Source organism: Zosterops lateralis, assembly GCF_965231275.1.
Source record: "Zosterops lateralis genome assembly, chromosome: 1".
Taxonomy (NCBI): domain Eukaryota; kingdom Metazoa; phylum Chordata; class Aves; order Passeriformes; family Zosteropidae; genus Zosterops; species Zosterops lateralis.
This window is the reverse complement of record NC_139762.1, coordinates 49,550,614-49,563,873: the sequence shown is the minus strand read 5'-3', so window position 1 is coordinate 49,563,873 and position 13,260 is coordinate 49,550,614. Positions and strand designations below refer to the sequence as shown.

General features: G+C 40.3%; 1 protein-coding gene across 4 annotated transcripts in view; it reads left to right on the top strand.

The window, feature by feature from the left end:
* STAC (SH3 and cysteine rich domain) overlaps positions 1–13,260 on the top strand; it is a 71,849-nt gene that overhangs the window by 42,082 nt on the left and 16,507 nt on the right. For all 4 annotated transcript variants that reach the window (XM_083854805.1, XM_083854806.1, XM_083854804.1 and 1 more), the window contains 4 exons: positions 2,431–2,531; positions 4,687–4,768; positions 6,212–6,327; positions 10,714–10,795. In XM_083854805.1, coding sequence (XP_083710931.1) covers positions 2,431–2,531; positions 4,687–4,768; positions 6,212–6,327; positions 10,714–10,795 — 381 coding nt within the window. The remainder of the gene's footprint in view (positions 1–2,430; positions 2,532–4,686; positions 4,769–6,211; positions 6,328–10,713; positions 10,796–13,260) is intronic.

Genomic DNA, 13,260 nt, shown 5'->3' with positions numbered 1-13,260 from the left:
ATGGATTGAAGATTGGAGCTTTTGGTAGTTACAGGGATTTCATTTTGATTTACAAAGACTTCTTGTAGACTCAAGTGTGTGACTGAAATACTTTTCTTCTCTTTGAAGCCACTACTTAGCTACTCAGATATTAAAATACAGCACTCAGCTATGGAAATACAGTGTTGTTCTTCTGTAATTGTCTTACTCATTTTCACATGACCACAGATTTCTGTCCAAAAAGTTGGAGTTTAATTTTTGAAAGCAACACCCATGCTTCACATTCATTTTGCACATCATTTGGGTGCACAATTGTTTTGACAAATGTGTATCTTCTGTGATCACATGGTTATAACATGTAAGGAACAATATCGGCCTTGTAAAGTTAACACTAAAATGGCTGGAAGAGCATAATATAGCCAGCAAGGAGGACTGTGAGACTGTTTCCCTTTTCACAGGTAAATCTTAGGAGTATCTTGGTACAGGAGTAACTTGGTACAGACCAGGATGAGAGGAGAATTAGACCTCGTATAAACACTGACGTTGCATAGGCCAACTGTGATGTCGTTTTCATTTTTTCATTCTGCCCTATAAATATAATGAAAAACTGTGAGGGAACTACTCTTTTCTCAGTGCCAGTTGTTGATCAGCAGGAAGGGTGATTCAGCATATCATCATCAGTAATAAAAGCACAAAGCCGCAGAAGTCAATATTGGTTTGAGCATGTGTAATTGAAAAGAAACTATAACTGAAAAAATCCTCACAGCACACTAATCCAAGTGTAACCATGCAGGAAAAAAAAAAAAAACCTAACAGGCATGTGTTCTTCTAAGAAATCTTGTGTTTGCTAGGAAAAAAGACCCTAGAAAAGAAGATAGAAAGGATGTCTGCATAGACTGAAGGGTGGCTGAAAGGAGCAACAAGTGGGGAGCAAGCACTGACCCCACTCTCTTGTCCCTGGGCCACATCCCACACTCAACCCTATCTCTCAGCATTCAGTCCCTATCTCTCCAGCAGTCTCTATAGGAAGGTGAGGAGGATCTCGGTTTCCTGTCCTAAAGGAAGCACACAGGTGAAACATCTGAGCCTGGCTCACTGCAACAACCCATGACTACCTCAGCCTGCCTTATCTGGTTTGACAGTGGCCACTTCAGACACCTCTTCCTCTGAAAATGGAACACAAGGCATGGGTTTTGGCACCAACTTAATGAAATTTTCCCTGAAGAACTTCTTTCTGAGGTAGCACTTCACTGAATGAAACGGGCAGCATGTACATGGTGTTGACTATTCAAATAACCAGTGAGCTAAATGAGTACCTTCAGATGCAGGATCCTTCTGACTAATATTTACCTTGTCTGACTAATGAGGGCTGGTTAAAATGTCAAGAGTTTTTAGGGGGTTTTATTACCTCATTTCATACTCACTCTCACTGTAGATATAATGAACAGATATGTTGTTTACTCGTTCTGTTTACACAGTCCTGTAGGGATAAAAGGGTTGCTGCAGCATCACTGCTTCTGCATAGTTTGGGAAGCATTATGAATAAAAGTGTGTGAATAAAAGAGACTGTTCCTGCCTGGAAGCAAGCAGACTTGGGTCTGTCATTTAAGAGTTGTTCCTCACTGAAGCTAATGCAGAACTACTGTTGGCCTAGTAGAAGAATTCTGCTTCTTTAAAGCAAATTTTTTGCTGTAGCTCTCCTACCTGTGCCACGCAACTCTTCCACCGACAAGGGAGGAGAGCATGGTCAAACTTGTGGCACCCCCACTGCCCCACTCAGGGACATGCAAGGAGCCCTTCCTGCACCCTCTAAGCACTGGCCCAGGATGGTGAGAGCAGAAGTCCCTGTGAGCAATTGCCAGTATTGTTTTGAGCATGTGTAATTGAAAAGAAACTGAAAAAATCCTCAGAGCGCATTAATCCAGTGCAACCACGCAGGAAAAAGAAACCACACAAACAGGGATGTGTTTGCCTGTGGGTGGGAAATGGCGAGGGACCTGGGTTAACCCTCTCACACATGCATGGAGCTACTTCTCACCCACAAGACCTGGGCCTCCACTGATGGCCCAGCTTCCCAGAGCTGCTCCAGAGCCTCAGTGCTCCTGCAGTGGCTCCCTCAGCTATGCACACCCATGCCAAGACCTTTCAGAATAACAAAGAGGTTTTTCTCATGAGGCAGAGACACCCTTGGTTAGATTATCATATAGCAGAGCATGATCCAATATATATATTTAAAGGCAGCAACAGCCTGGGAAAGAGCCTGGGGGGACAAATGCCTAAAATGGAGAGGCTGTAAAGAAAAAATGTTCATTTTTAAAGGTAGGTAAGGCAAAGAATGCTGTCAATATTTGTTCTACTGCAACTGACTCCATCAGTTCTTTCAGGTCACTTGTTTAAATGGATGGAAACTATTGATTTTGTCTAATTCAATCTTTGCCGTGTGTTTCACAGGGACAAACGCTAAGCACGGGCTGCGCTGCAAGGCTTGCAAGATGAGCATCCACCACAAGTGTGCAGACAGCATTGGACAGCAGCGCTGCATGGGCAAGCTGGTAAGTGAGCAGCCCAGGGCAGCTTGTGCTGGAGCCACTTCCTCTGTGTGCCTGAACCCCAGGTGTGCATTTAGCTGCTGCATTAACAGAACCCACACCAAATCACTTTACTGAGGAGGGAAAGTGAAGCCAGGTGGTGCCCTGTTGTCAATTTGGGCATTGCTGCTGCACAAGAATGCAAAGAAAACCACAGCACCAATCTGGTCTGCTTTGTGGATGTGAAAATACAGTTAGAGAATACAAATTTAGCTAGCTAACAGAATTAATTGATCTTGACTGTGCTTGCTGTAGTGTAAACCTCTCAAAGAATGCTATAAATTAATAATAGTGTTTCAGTAGGGTTTAACAAATGAAAAATCCCTCAAATTATGTTTTATTGTTTTCTCCACTGTTAGGGCTTGAATAAAAAACCATAATTCACCTTAAAAAGAAAACCAAAGAATACTTCACAGTAAGACACTACAGATTTTGAAGCAATCTCTCAGCAGGAAAGGCTGGGAGCAGCCTGCCTCTGTATGGGCACAGCACTTTAGAGCCTGGGTTGCCTTCTGAACTGCAAAATGTCATGACTGGCAACGGCAGTACTGTGTCTGAGATAATTCTAACTCACGTTGTTGACTGTTATGGGAATATGGTTACTTTGGAAAAACAACTTGGAAAAACATGAATTGGAATATGAAAAGTGAATACATAGATTCATGATTCAGATGTTCTCATACTTGCTGCAACTTGACTTGAGACAATAGGAGGTAAAACCAAACAGTTTTACTGTGTTAAGTGATGGGAAAATGCAAGCACTGAGTTCAAAAGTGCTACAAACCTTTCACTGGAAATATCTTTTCTGTCCAGGAGTGTTCACTGAAAGCTACTGTTTATTTCCCGGAGGCAAGTATTTATGTATTTAAACCATAATCATAGTTCTAATATAAGGCATTCTGGTATAGGAAGTTGGTCTGTGAAGAGCTCAGTGACAAGCACTGGACAAGGCAAATACTATTCTATGTTAATTGATTCATGCATTTCTTGATTCCAGCCTCAGCTCTTGTGGTTACCAGTTTACAAAAACAAGAAATAGAGACTGAATTTACATCAGGAAGTTGTCAGCAGTCAGAGGAGTTTTGTGAGCTCATGCTGATGCTCTGTCTGAATCTAGCTTGGGGGTAAACAAAGGCTGAAGAATCTGGAATTAATTCCTCTAAGACTCCAAGACTATCAGTCCCCTCAGTCTTTTTCAGTCTTTTCTGCAGCTCATTACCTAAAGAACTAGTTGTCTATCAGGTTTTGATGTACACTGAACAGAGGATATGGAAAATATGCACATCTCTGCAAAACTTCCTCACTTTTCACTGTGGCTAGGAGTTCTCACAGCCTGCAGACATTAGAAATCGGAGAGAACATTTGTAAAATTCCAATGCCTTGAAGGCATTCATTTTGAGTACTAAGCATTTGCCTGAATTGAGATATGTTTTTAGAGTGGTATAGGCACTATTATATGCCGCATTATATTCTTTAATGATACAGCCACATTATATTCTTTAATGATACAGCTTGAGTTGTTATGGTCCACTTTTCTACAAGTGGACATTGTGGGAATATCTGGTAACAGCAGTTTTTTGACTTTACAGGACAAAAAGAAAAAAAAAATAAAAAGAAGGCAGTGGAAGCTTCAGTCAGTCAGCAGTAAACCTTAGAAAAACCTATAGAAAGCTTCTAAATTCCTTGGGTTTCACACATGCGTATGTGGGAACAGGAGGATTTGGAGTTAGGGTGGGGAACGATCTTCACATGTTTAACAAATACAGCACAATGCAAATTCACATTATGTAAGAATATAGGGAGAGGGAAACTTCCCAGAACCTCTAATGATTCAGCACTTCTGCTGCAATTAATTAGTGCTGCTCTTGTGTAAGACAAAAGAAACAAGGAGAGCTGAAAATGAGCCCCTTCTTCCACATAAATATAGGAAATGGGTTTTTTCTAGAAGAAAAATCCAATAAACATCTGACCTCTAAACCTCACAGTGACTGAACAACAGGAGGCAAATTTCCAGCCTCACCATAATGTTCCACCATTAACCAAAGAGCTGAGGCTTTTTCTACTTGATCAATCAAGGCAAGCACTGTGCTTCATTTGTTTTTGCTTTTCCTCCCTCCAGCCAAAGGGATTTCGACGGTACTACAGCTCACCGCTACTCATTCACGAGCAGTTTGGCTGCATCAAAGAAGTGATGCCTATTGGTAGGTTTTGACTGCTTTTCCATTCAGTCTTCCTTTGGCAATGCTCTGCAACAGCAGCGGCAGACTTCCAGCCATGGTATTTACCCTCAACATCCATCCAGCTCCTTTCAGTGACTGGATGCCCTTCTGCCACCTCAGGAAAGGACCACTCCAAAGATACAAAGCTGGAAGAGGAGAGGGTGTGTTCATTCTGTGTTTCACTCAAAATCCTGTATGCATACCTCCTAAAAATTACCCTGTTTATAATAACAACTACCTGAGATCAAGGTAGGGACTTAGAGGTGAGGAAACACTGAAATATTAAGATAAGGGTCTGAACTGGGAAAAAACAGATAAAAACCAGAGAGATCAAAACAGCAGGAGGGCCATTCAAATCACTGTTCTGGCTTTTGAGGGATGCTGCTAGGTTCCTGTCCTTTTTCATCCATATTTCTTACTTTCCTCATATTTTTTCCTTATTGAACATGTCTACACATTGTCTGAGTTCTTGAAAGACCACTTTTTCCTCACTGTAATACGAGATTTCTGAAAATAAATATTTTGAAATGGAGAAGTTAAGTTTATTCTGGAAAATACTTTTCCCCACCAGTACTCTAACCAGGCAGACCTGGAAGTGCAAAAAAATCAAAGCTGAAACTAGGCAGCCAGTTTAAAACTACTTGTCTGATGACATTTCCATTGTTACTGTCAACAGTTAAAAAAAAAATAAATTACAAGGATTTAATCTAATTTCTCTTTCTAAAAAACACCATCATTTTTATCAGACATAAGAGAAATATTTTCAATAAACTCTGGCCAAAACATGAGCTGTGCTTTGCTCTAATCAAAACCCAAAATCTCTTGTATTTTCTCATTACTTTGGCTAAAATTTCCCTCCTTCTACACAGTGCTACAAATGTACTGTATTCTTCATACTCACGGCCTTCCATCACAAGAGTAGTCGAGGTCTAAGAATGCAATATGTAGAAGAGAGTTTAATCTGAACTTGCTTGTTCCCAGTGAAGAAATCCATTTCTCTTCCATGGAAGATGATTTTTGTGGGAGATGATTTTGAGGGAGAGCTACTGTTGAGAGTGATCCAAGATGTCACTTATAGAGACAAACATGGATTAGAATCTCCCGGTACTCTGTCTTCCTCACCTCCATATAGGCAGTGCCAGTGATGATTAGAGGAGAATGGCAGGTGAAGAGAGGCAATGGCCAAGAATTGAAGAGCCAGTCCAAGAGGAAGATGATCTTTATGGAGTAAAGAGGCAGCAGAAAACTGACAGCAATTTCATTAAGTTCAACACTCACTTTTTATCAGGATAGTCTCTCAAATCCTTTCTAAGCATACTGCTCAGCCTCTTGGTGGAGGCAGGTGTTGCTCCAAGTTAAGCAGGAACATGACCAGAAATGTCCTCAAGGTATTGATTGATGCATGTTTTGCTCCTTCTGTTGCAGCCTGTGGAAATAAGGTTGACCCTGTGTATGAAACTCTCCGCTTTGGGACTTCTTTAGCCCAGAAAACCAAAAAGGGAAGTTCTGGAAGTGGGTCCGACTCTCCCAACAGAAACTCTGTAAGTATCATACATCTTTCTTCTGTTTCCTTTCTGGAGGAGCAGCAGATATTCATTCACATGAGCTTATATCAGAGTTCACAAAACTTTTATTTCAAACTGTAAAAAAACCCACTAAAATCTTACTCTCAGCTTCCATATTGAGACCAGAAAACTTGTTATTTTTGCAAATTCAAGTTTTATATATCTTTCAGATGACTCTTGAGAGAAAAAAGTACTAATTAAATAAGCAAACTGTTTTTAGCAGATTGTAAACAGAAATACTAATCTTTTTATTTTGCATGTCCATGTAGAAGTGTAACAGAGATGTTGAACTATCAGGCTGGAATAGAGGCATAGTGCTTGTTGTTGGTGGTGTCCATTTGCCCCTCATACAAATTATAATGATCAGTCGGAGTCCTCAGAACTTAGATTTAAAAGTACATGCCCACAGTACAGACCCAGACAAAATTAAGACACTGCTACAGCAACAAAGCAAGGGACTGGGGCCTCCACCCCTGTCCAGTGCAGAATCGTGAGGGAGGCACCACAGATGGGGGGTTCTCTCTCCAAACCCCAAATATAGACAGGTGTGCTCAGGTTGTTGAATCCAGACAGGGAGATGTTAATATTTGTCATTCACTGCCTCCAATTGTAAAAGTCACTTTCTTCAGGACCATGGCAGAAGAGGTGGAGAACAAGGGAATGGTTAGTTCTCTTGGCCCTGCCTTTGCTGTATCCATACCTTATTCAACAGTAATTGCCAATTTCTTCCTTACAGAAATGGTTAGTTATCCCAGTGTTGGGATCCACAAGATCAGGAGCTCCTTCATGGTGGTGAAAGAACATTTCCTACCCTCTCAGCCTCTTGTAAACAGGTGCTTACACCTACGTTTGAGGTTCTCTTCCATTCCCAAGAGGTCCTCTCCACTCCACTCTTCCCACCCCTCCCCTCCCAAAAAAAACCAACAATAAAAAAACCCAACAACAACAAAAAACACCCAAAAAACAAACAAACAAACCCCACACCCAAATCCACTGGAGGCTAAAGCTAATTGTCATCTCTAAAAATCAAACCCACCTTATCTGACAATCCCTTCTGCACACACCTCACAGGACAAATCACTGGGCACAAAGACATGATGAGAGTTGATCTCAAGGAGAGAGTATAAGTATCTCAAGGCAAATACTTATATACTTAATATCAAGTCATGCTACCATCTGTATATATTTGTTACATTTCCCTGGCATTTAAATGCATGCTCACTTACATAGGTGACCTGTAATCTTGGGGGATATAGGTGGACTCTAAGCAGACATCAACTGATGTCAGATGGGAAAAAAGACAAACTAATTTAAGCAAGAACTAAGTGAAGTCTGCAACGGATTTATTAAGAGATGTGTCCTCTATCCACCCCCATTTGTGCCTTAAAAGGAATTTGCTAATTCCCTTTTTTTTTTTTTAAACTCAAAGTAACTCTACCTTCTGTCGCATTATTACATTTCTTTCTTTCAATTATTTAATTTGCTTTGAAACAAAATTTCTACAAATGTAATTACTGCTTTCTAAATCAATAAAGTTTATGTTGAATTATAGATGAAAACTCAAGCATAGAAATCACTAACGCTGTGTCAGCTTACTCCTGGGAGCTTATCATAACTAGGTGGGGTGTGGGTGTAGAATTAGGAACGCAAGTTCATTACAGGAATTTCTCCAGGGTATTGAAGCTCAGAGAGAATGTAACATGTCAGCATACAGGAAATAGAACACGTTAGAGAATTGAATAAATGGACCTGAGAAACCATAAATTTTGCCGGCACAGGCTTGTGGATTGAGACAAGGATAAAAAACAGGGTAGACACAACCCTGAACAAAATGATGTAGCTGCAGACCTTTAAAAAACTGGTGTGTGACCTTGGAGTAGATACTGACCAGTGACTGCAACAGGGATGTGGCACAGAGCCCTTAGAAGCACATGTAGTTAGTAACTCAAAGGGACTACAAGCTTTCCCCAGTGATCCCCTCTTCTGGGCTGCTCTGCTCCTCTCCAGGCAGGAGCAGCAATGCAGCTGTGGGGCTGTGCTGAATCCCAGCCCTGGGAAATGGAATGTGCTTCAAGGTTCTGCCATGTCACCCAGCTAGGGACATGGGGACACCTGGGAGACTACTTCACCTTGCATGTGGTGTCCAAGCTGTCCAGGGCCTCGCTCTGGGTCAGTACAGCAGAGCTGCTCCTGCTGAAGATGGTAAAAAGCAAAGGTGACTGGCCTAAGAGCTGTTCCTTGCCCCTACAGCCATGAAGCTTCGACACTACATGCAGTTCATGTCTCTGCAGAGAGTAGAGACAACCACGTTCCTCTAAACTAGCCAAAGTATTTTTAACAGGACTGAGCTGTGTGGACGTACTCACTGATTTTTCCGCCCGGATTCTGCATTTCCCATAAAAGAAAGTGGCCATATGCTCCAGATTTACTACCTACTGCTTGCTTCAAAACTGTGCTTCTGCAACCCACATTTATACAAAAAGGCACTTGAGGTGATGTAAATGTGAATCTAGTTCTTGTTAGTTTTTTGTGGATCAGCTCCTCTCAAAAGCAGCTTTGCACCTCTATCATTTCTATTAGACCATTTGTCATGTAGTCATTCAGTGAAAAATCATTAGAGGTAAATCAGGTTGCCTCAGAAGGTTTTGGATGAGGTATATATACTGAAGAGACAGTCACTACACGTCCCATATGCACTAGAACATAACAAAATTAACACTAATTGTTAGTCAGCAATAATGAAGCTAGTCTGCAAAAACTGAGGAACATGTTGTAGCAATGAGCTGAAAAATAGCTGGGACTTAGTCTTTCAACAAAGCCAGTCTTTTTCTTCTCCACCCAGCAACCAGAATCCATAGATAAGCTCTACACTGGATCTGTGTAAACTTTGTTATTGCAGTGCCTTCTCATCCCTGGGTGACCTATTTGGGCAAGATGCAAGACAAACATGACCTGCTGCAAAAGGCTGAGTCTAAAAATAGGGAACAATACAGCAGTAAATTAAAGCATATATTCTTAAAATAGCAAGGGAAACAAGATAACCACACAACACCTGTGGCACAAATCTACTTTCAATCCCTTTTTGCCTTGGTTTCCGTCATGGAGAAATAGCTAGCAAAGTACTAGATAGGAGAAATAAAATTGTGAAAGTACTTTCTAAAAAAAGCTTTGCTGTCAACACGAGTAAAAGGGGGAAAAAACCAACACGTTAAATCTATAAAGCAATTCAGATTCTGCTCCCTAAACAAAAGTAGGAATGTTCCTGTGGTGCAGGCACAGGACTGCAAAGCAACAGAGCAGGCTATGTGTTTAGTACAACTGTAAAACGTCATACAATAAAAATACAATTATTGTGTCATAGAATTAAATCCTGTGACTTAAAATTTGTAAGCTAGAAAAAAATAAAGCTTGGGAACAATGTAAGAATTTATATTTATTCATATTAGAGAAAGCACCTGGCTCAAGTTCAGTCTTTGGTTTTTTTCTGGTTATCAAAGATGTAGAGAGTTCAGTGACTGAAGTTTTGTTAAGGTCAGATTTGCACACAGTTGTTTGGAGTAGCTTCTCATTCCCGTTGGGCTATACAAGGAGAAGCTGACTACCCAACCAAGGAATCTAGTGCTGTATACAGAATATACTTCTGAGGCTTAAGATTATGTCATCCCATTTTCCTACACCCTGGAACACTGGGTCCCTAATCATGACTGACATTAATATGGTACAAAGAAGAAATCATAGTAATTTTAAAAGCAACACTTAGGTTTCAATTTCCCTAGCCATACTGGCCAGATGACTGTTTAAAAAGAAAGTGAGGGCAGATATTTAAAGACTGACTTCATCCACTGCACTGCACTCTAGCTCTTTCTTTTACAGCATTTTAACAGAATTAAAATGACCCTTGCATTACAGTTATTTTACTGAATAATATATTCAGAGTTGATATATTAAAACTCAGTAGTTTCAACTAATGTTCAGTCTCCCTGAATGATAGCTATTTAGTATACGTGCAGAATCTGCAAATTCCCTCATGCCCTTTTTATTTTGTACAGAGAAGCCCATTGCTTAACATACTCCTTTGCTCCTTAACTTTCACTTTATTTTATACTGCAGAAATCTTTTCTGCTCCAGACTCCGAACTTAGTCTGTAATTTTTTTCTAGGCTTTCACTGCTCCCTGTGCAGTAGGTATGTGTTGTGCACCACCAGATCCAATGTTTCCTTCCATCCCATTAGGCTGACTCTGCTCTGCTCTGACATCACTCAAGTACTGCATTTCCCAAAGACCCTTGCTGTGGTTTTATTTCACTTCATTGGTCCCTTTTTCTTGCTTACCCTGTCTCGTTTGCTGTTTCTGTCCCTGCAGACAGCTGACTTGGTAGAAGTTCCAGAGGAAGGCAATAGCTCTGCAGGCACCCTTGACATAAGCAGAAAACGCAGCAACAGTGGTGAGTGCCCCAGGACAGCACCTTCAGGTGTAAAGGCCCATGTGCAGCCTGTTTCATGGCATGGGTGGGTTATGGCATTTCCAGCTTTTAGCAACATTCTGGTTTTCAAAGCAGAAGGTGAGTTGGTGCAAGAATTTGGGGAATGCTTTTTGCCATTCAGATGAAGCTGAAGCCACCACTTTCCTTAACGTGGTGTGTCCAAAACTGCCACTGGGCAAGGTTCAGGTCCATTCCTTATCTCCTATCTTTACTTCATGATCATGACTGTAGACTTAACATGCTGCACTTCCACATTGGCAAAGTAGAACCAAAAAATTACTTTCTTTTCTATATGTTTGATTTTTCCCCATGATTTCTTATATCATAACCTCTTTGGGATACAGAAAATTAATTGTAAAAGATCTTTACATCTGTAAAATATGTAACACAGGAAATTTTGATTATAATTTCAGCTTCTGAGTACAACTGTAGTATGTGCCCAGTAATATTAGTAGCCCAATTTTTTTTGTTTGATTTGCAATACAGCATTGGCTTGATGAGATTTGAAAACCAGCATAGCATCAAGAGTTTAGTAATGAAATCTCAGCCATCAAGAGTTGGTGTTTGTGACCCTGCTTTTGAATTCAGTCATGGTGGTGGAAGTCATAAACAAAAAGAGTTATTGCTCAACACAACTTCAGGCCCAAACCATCAGGGCAACTTCTCTAGCAGCACCTGAAATCTGCTTTGCTGAATGTCACAAAATGTACAGAACAAAGACAAACCACACTGAGCATAACTTTTTTCTTCATGGTACTCCCAGTGTCCCTTACATACTGCTACCAATTCATGTAGGAGAAAGGCCGGCTTCAGCTGTCTGTTTCTATTTTATGCCACCTCCTTATTCCTTTCCTCTCCTCTTGGTCCTATCACTTCTCCTCACTGTGTTCAGACATTTCCTTCCTCTCATTTTGTGAACATATCATCCATATTATTTCTCCTGAAAATTTTGTTAAGTTTTCTGTCTTGCAAGTGCAAGTTGACTTGACCTGGTTAGAGAATTCAGTCTGCACCACATTGTTTAATCCTGCCCACCTGAGATTAAATCAACCCTGTTTGAATGTTCAGATAACGTTTTTTTTTTTCTTTGCAAATCAATAGTTTCATTTTTGAAACCCAAAGAAACTTTTTTTTCTGAGCTCTGTATTCACTGAATGCACAGAAAAGCATTCAAGGAACTTACTTAAAGAGATTAGTTTAAAAACTCAGCATGTGTCAAACCTCAAATAACTTCCGCGGCACATTAACGATTCCTTTGATCAGCACTGGCTTTTTTACAATCCATCCTTTAGAGACTCAGGGTATAAATTATGCATCAGTCACTCCAAAAATTTCCTCTTGGTAGAGTTTTAATAAACTGTCTGCACTGTTTCCACATTCTATGGAAATGGTAAAATCCTTTTCAGAGTGTAAAAATCCCTGGTTTTTTCCTTTTTTTTTTTTTTTCTTTCTTTTCGTCTGCTGCTGCTAGGGCAAACAAATATGAAAATAGATGGATTTCTGTTGTGTGGAGATATGAACAACATAATTCTATGGCTTTAGATTCAAGTGCCTCCTATTAACATCCAGAGACCATGAACTCAACATAGATTAAAAATTTAAATACATTCAAAATATTTTTACGAAGTGACTCATGACTCCTTTTTCTTCAGTTGTCCACTGCCTCTTTATCAGGAAGTTCCACATTAATGCCTGGATGACTCAGGTCCATTCTGGTAGAGTTTGTATTGTTTGGTTTTTCCTATTAAAATGCTGTTCTGCAAATTAGTATTTAGGAAAATAAATGTACATTTATTTTCCTAAATAATTAAGGAAAAATTATTTGTACATTTGATGCTCTTTGGTAAAGGGAAACAGCAGAAAAGACAGTCTCCAGAAGGGTAAAACAACCCAGCACATGTGTGGCCATGTAATTTTCCCTGTAGAACTCCTATGAAAACACTTTAATGGGAGATTCTTTATTCAGGCCCTGGCATAAATCCTATGAAACAAAGCATCCCAGTTTACAAAAGTGAGATGGCAATTTCCAGCCCTTCAGCCTCCTGTAAGCCAGTTACACTTTTTCACTGTTGTGAACACAACACAAGTCCTAAAAGCCAAAATGTACTTTAGGTGACATCTATCACTCTGTTATCAACAGCGATTTGAGAATTTTCCCCTTGCATCAAATATGGGATGACCTCCCTGCAAACCCAGTTTTGGTGAGCGCTTCTCAGCCAACACAAGGATACAGTTCAGCTCCTTCCCCATATGCTGGGTTGCCTCCACAGTTCATGAGGCTGTACATTAGTATCTCTTTATTTTCTGTTACCAAACAGGAATTACTCCAGGCATGGTGCTGAAATGCTTTTACTTCATCTGGTGAATGACTTTTTCCAAGTCCAAAAGGCTCCTTAGTATTCACCAGAACATCTTCACTTTGCCTC